Here is a 6,000-nt window from a genome sequence, read left to right as displayed (position 1 = left end):
GGACCATAAAATGTATTGGTTATTTTATGTGATCATACTTTTAAGTCTTAAAGCAATGTGGACACTTTCATGAGTAAGTCTTGCCCTCCTGTTGTTCCATTTCATTTTTGAATCGCGGTTCTGGGTACACACTGGAAGGCAGCCATGTTTCATCATGAGCAGCCTTACTGGAGCCAGTGAGATAATCGAATCATTATGTCCTCCTTACTATTTTTGAACGAATAAGTATTGAAGTCCCAACACCTCTTAGGGATATCATATCAAAACTGCACCAGGTTCTTCTTAAAAAAAAATAATAGCCTGGAGTTGGGGTTTAAGTAGTACGTTTGGGTGGAGTTGACCTTTAATAATGAGGGTATCCTATTTATAGTTGTGTGGTCACTGATAGGAGATGTCTGCTTAAAGGAGAACTATAGGGTCAGGGCTTTTCCCCATAGTTCTCCTAAGGGTCACGGGAGAACACAAAGTAGCGTCCTCCCGTCACCCAAAGCTCAGTATACCGCAAGCTACAGCTCGGATACCCCGAGCTGTAGCTTGCGGTATACTGAGGTTTGGGTGACGGGAGGATGCTACTTTGTGTTCTCCCGTGACCCTTAGGAGAACTATGGGGAAAAGCCCTGACTCTTCTGCCGCAGCCGGGACGGATCCCGACAATACTGTCTGGATCCACCCAGCTGAGGGATTGACAGCTGGCTCTGCCTATCCAGAGGCTGTGCCAGCTTTGCCCTCCCCCGTCCGTTCCGCCTGTCAGCGCTGGAGGATCGGACAGGGGAGGGGTGGAATCCCTGCAGGGAGCCGTGACAGTCGAGAAGTGAGCGAGCGACGCTATGTGTTCACTCACTTCCCGATCTACTAAGCCGACGTGTGACAGTTTAATTGTCACAGGTCGGCTCAGATTTTGAGGCTGAGTGAAAATCACTCGCCTCATTCTCCTATAAGAAAACATTACCTGAATAGGTGGTTTGCCTTTTTGGCCAGAGTGTGTTTTTCTGTCCTCTACTCAGTCTTGACTTTATGCACCATTTCCTAGATGTTACCTGAAACTGGGTGAATGGCAGCTGAACTTGCAGGGCATTAATGAGTGCACAATCCCCAATGTGCTGGAGTATTACAATGCCGCGACAGACCATGACACCACCTGGTATAAGGTGAGATGGAGCTTCTCTGGCACATCTATGGTGGAATTTTAGGCCAAGGTTGTTGACGCCATCTTCTTCCCCGCAGGCCTGGCACGCCTGGGCAGTCATGAACTTTGAAGCCGTGCTACATTTCAAGCACCAAAACCATCCACGGGACGAGAAGAAGGTTCGCCACCCGAGCAATGCCAGCGCCCACACTGAGGGGAGCGAGAGTGAGAGCGAAGGCGAGAGCCGCGAGAACAGCCCAGTGCCGTCACCAGTGCAGAAGAAACCATCTGAGGTAATTACATGCAGAATGCAATGGAGGTTGTCTGGCCACTCGAAGCTCAAAAATGCCACCCAGGACTTTGGATGGGTATTTCTCACAGGGAAAATATAGCAATGTGGCCTCTCTGTACCTTGTCATCCAATGACCAAGGACACAAAGGGAAGGGAATACAAAGGAATTCCCTTGTTGGATGGGAATACATCCTGTATCGGCAGTGGCCAGAATTAGAGGGCAGGGGCCGAGTGAGAACATAAGATAACATAAAGCTTGTGGTAAAGGAAAAATATCCATATATCAATATGACATCAGACATATATAAAATATCAATAGGTCACCAATTCCAAATTATTGATCGGCCCATGGGTTGTGACAAGCTGTTCTGTGGAGCTTTACAAGGGAAATGGTGGAGAAAATGGGTTAAAAAGCAATGTGATAACCACACCATGAGGGATCACTTAATTGTGGGAATAACGGGTGCCGTTGGTAGTACCAGGGGGTGTTTTCAGGGGAGGGGAAGCAACATGGGGGGCAGGAGGGCACAAGCAGGAAGGGAAATGAGGGAGCATAGAACAATGGGAGTGCGGGATGGGTAGGGTAGTAATTTGGTGGGAAGGCTTGGGGTGGTAAGGAGGGTACAAGGGAGAGGAGGTGCCAGAAGGGGTTTCCGCTGACAGTCCAGAGGGTCTGTACACGGAGTTATTCGGTCTCTTTACAAGTGTCATTGTAGCCCGTATTCCTCTGTAGTGGTATAATCTAGCCCAGGTGTAGCCAACCTCGGCACTCCAACTGCGGTGAAACGACAACTCCCATCATGCCTCTGGGGGTCATGTCTGTGGCTGTCGGAAGTCTTGCCGTGCCTCATGGGACTTGTAATTCCACAACAGCTGGAGTGTCACGGTTGCCTAACCCCCGGTCTAGCCACTAAAAGCAGAGGGTGTGGAACTTTTTGTCAGTTTCTTTAAGGGAGCTGGTGAGGTTTTCTATGTGTTTAATGGCATTTATTAAAAGCAAGGTTCTTCGTATCATTCTTCCAGACTGCAAAATTTAAGGAGGAACTTGATTGGCTTGTAATGGGCACAACAGGTTTTTTTTTTTAAGTTTGACGTAAATTTTCAGATATAATGCATTTATGGGAGCCGTTTTACCTGCTGTAAGATTTGCCAAGTGGCTAACACCACGTAATATTAAGTAATAGAAGGGTGTCCCCTCTCCACACACCCTAGCTCCTGATTGGGCATTGAAGGAGCAGCAGCATACTCCTAAGGGAATCCTTCTGATCTCTCCCATTATCTGCACGTTTTTGTCAACATATTTACATGTAGCACACCTAGTTCGCATTCCTGCTCCACTACCCCCCTCCCCCCCCTTTCCCCTTTCCCCTTCCCCAGTCTCCACTGTATAGGGCATTGCAAAAGCCTAATACCAAGTCACACCCGTTGCATAAAAAGAAAAATGATTCACGATGAAAACAGAGCTGCATTCATTTTGTGTCTTTTTTATTTTCTTGGAGGTTCAGCATTAAAGGAGAACTATGTGGTAAGTGTTTTTCCCCATAGTTCTCCTTAGGGTCACGGGAGGACACAAACTAGCATCCTCCCCTGACACAAAGCTCAGTATATCATGAGCTACAGCTCCCTATATACTGAGACCGCCGCAGCCGGGACGGATCCCGACATTATTGTCGAGATCTACCCAGCCGCGTGATTGACTGCTGGTTCTGCCTATCTAGAGGCAGAGCCAGCTGTGCCCGCCCCGTCCATTCCGCCAGTCAGCAGTGGAGGATCGGAGGGGGGGGAATCCCTGCGGGGAGCGGTGAGTGACAGTCATGGCTCTCTGCAGGGAGATGATCGAGAAGTGAGCGAGCGCCGGTATGTGTTCTCAATCTATTAAGCCGACGTGTGACAGTCTCATTGTCACACGTCGGCTCAAACTATGAGGTTGAGTGAAAATCACTCACCTCGCAGTTCTCTAACTAAGTTGCTGTTTTGACATTCACTGTGTGGCAAGGGTGCTCTGCAATTTGGTTCTCTGATCCGATGGCTTTGTTCTACACACAGGACATCTCTCACAGTCTGCTGCAGTATACGGTCCCGGCCGTGCAAGGATTCTTCCGCTCCATCTCCCTGTCCCGAGGAAACAACCTGCAGGACACACTAAGGTAAGCTTCCCTCTTCTGCCGAGATGCCATAGAAGCTGAGCCCTTGGCTCCTCCGCCCGCTCCCTGTTCCATGCACAATTTCCTCTTGGGCACCGAATTGTTTTCCCTGGGAGATCACAGAGTGGGGAATGAGGACACAACCATTTCCTGGATAAGACCAAGGATATGAGACATGCTGGGAGCCAACTGCACAATCCCGCAGCCAGACTGAGCTTTTGGTTGGATGAGTCGAACTGATAGCTCAGCAGGGTTAGTAAAGGCCATTGCAGATATAAAAGTAAGAAAAACTGAAATAAGCAATAATCTCTTTTTTTTTTTTTTTTTAGAGAGAGATGGAGGGGAAGAAAGAAGTACAAAATCCCCCCTACACCTCTAACACATAACAATTCATTTATATATAACATAAGAGCGTATGTGTTTCTCAGTTGAAGATGAAAGGAATGGTGAATTTTAGTGAATTTCTATTTTCTGCAACCCTGCAAACATTGGAGCAGAAGATAAAGTTTATTTGCTTATATTTACTTTGTCTGGTTCCTCTCTTTCCCCTAATCAGCATGCTAAAAAAACATTGAAATAAAACCTTTCTATTTCCATTACATACCTTATTTCAGTCATGGTGATGTCATCACTGCGTCTCCATGCCTTTCTATGCAATGTAGGCAGATCCTAGTGGGAAGGGTCAGCAGGGTGCTGTACATGGCACGCCCTTAGTACTCCTCTGAAGGGCCCTGATGTAAGCAGTGGACTGGCTCTTGGGAGTAATGCAAATATCAAAATGCATTCATATACTGTAGATATGACTTAATAATCCTACCTGCTCAGGTGTCAAAATATGACTGACACTGCCCAGTGCACTCTACAACTTGGTCAGACACACCCCTGCGTTCCTATGCACTACAGAGCTGTGCGAGGACACTTGTTATAAGGGATGTGGCCATTATTCAGCTATGCCACCAAAGAGCACTGGAGTGGAAGAGAAAAAGGGGCTCTAACCAAAAACATTGGCATTCAGACGACTTGCAGCTCCCTCTGCTGGTGGGTGGAAGGTTGCCATTGTGGGGCCGACCATAGATCAGCTGTACTATAATGAAATCTGTGTCATTGCAGAGTTCTCACTCTTTGGTTTGACTACGGCCACTGGCCAGATGTGAACGAAGCCCTAGTGGAAGGCATCAAAACCATCCAGATCGACACCTGGCTACAGGTAATGATGATTTACAGTGATTGTAAATATTTCTGCATCACCCAGATGTCCTCCGCTGCATCTCTGTGCTGAGATATTTGGGCAGAAAATTCCCCGTTGATTACAGCAGAGAACTTTTATAACAGACGGGAACGGAATGTGTTTCCACAAAGAAACTCAAAACCTAAACTGTTCTTCCTCCTCCGTGTGCCGCCGGTGAACCGGTAAGCAATTTATGAACCGTGCAGGCTTTTAAAGTGGACCTGTCCTTTTGTAGCACACCATGCTGCAGGAGGAGGAATGGGTGGACAATTGTGTTTCACTTATGAAGCGAACTGCCTAATTCAGTTATTTGTACACATTGAACAACTCAATCTCTGCCACACACACTTCCATTGATCTTAGATGTGTACATAATTGACTTAAAAGGTCATTCCAATTTCCCGGGTGAATTTGGGAAAATGGAATTACCCCTTCTAATCTGGCCGGCTCTGGATCTTGAATTTCGCTTGCAAATGGCGAGCACTCATTGGTCGGCGCTGTCACCTGACCAATGAGAAGCGCTTCTGACTGCACTGATCAATGAGAAGCGCCTCTTGCTGACCTATGAGTGCCACCTGTACCGGTGGAGGGGAAGGAGCGTTTGCTGAAAGATAAATATAGCCGGGGGGATGGGGGAGAGCAGGCCAGATTGGGAGAGTAATTCCATTTTTCAAAATGAATTTGGAAAAGTGGAAATACCCTTTAAATAGTATGTTCAGACTGAAAGAAATTTTCAGCACATCTCTGCAGTACATACACGTTCCCCATGTCTTATCCCTCCTAATAAATCGTATAAATTATTATAAGTACAGAACAATACCTGTTGATCTGCCAGAAATTCAGTGAGCTTCTAGCGTTCTGAGCACCCAACCTCTAATGCACTGAAATCCTAAGCAGTGTTATCAGCCCTTCCCACTTCTCTCTGTGGACTACAGAATAGCTCCCTCTGATGTTATGGAGGAGGAGGAGAGTGCACTTCCTCAGGCAAACACTCTCTGTTTGCCTGAGGAAGGGGCCGCACGGTCCCGAAACGTCGCCAAGGAGATGTGTATCATTTAGAGTCAATAAATATTATTGACTTTACTACCTTGCAGTGCGAGTGACTACCTTCACTTATCTATACTTTGCGGAGGCATGAGTTGTCGCTGCCGCACCTGTCAGGCTGCATTGGGCTCTTTCCGGTCAGGAGTGCGATGGGACATGAGGATTA

The 6,000-nt window shown here is 47.2% G+C and overlaps 1 protein-coding gene across 1 annotated transcript in view; it reads left to right on the top strand.

Annotated features, from left to right (window-relative positions):
• Window positions 1–6,000, top strand: part of MTOR (mechanistic target of rapamycin) — a gene marked incomplete at its 5' end in the record, with an annotated part of 98,189 nt that overhangs the window by 65,076 nt on the left and 27,113 nt on the right. The window contains 4 exons of the mRNA XM_018559022.1: window positions 1,031–1,148; window positions 1,225–1,419; window positions 3,465–3,565; window positions 4,673–4,769. Of these exons, the coding sequence (XP_018414524.1) occupies window positions 1,031–1,148; window positions 1,225–1,419; window positions 3,465–3,565; window positions 4,673–4,769 (511 nt within the window). The remainder of the gene's footprint in view (window positions 1–1,030; window positions 1,149–1,224; window positions 1,420–3,464; window positions 3,566–4,672; window positions 4,770–6,000) is intronic.

This window comes from Nanorana parkeri, unplaced genomic scaffold (genome assembly GCF_000935625.1).
Source record: "Nanorana parkeri isolate BGI_ZX_2015 unplaced genomic scaffold, ASM93562v1 scaffold376, whole genome shotgun sequence".
NCBI lineage: Eukaryota > Metazoa > Chordata > Amphibia > Anura > Dicroglossidae > Nanorana > Nanorana parkeri.
This window is presented reverse-complemented; position numbering and strand designations above follow the sequence as displayed.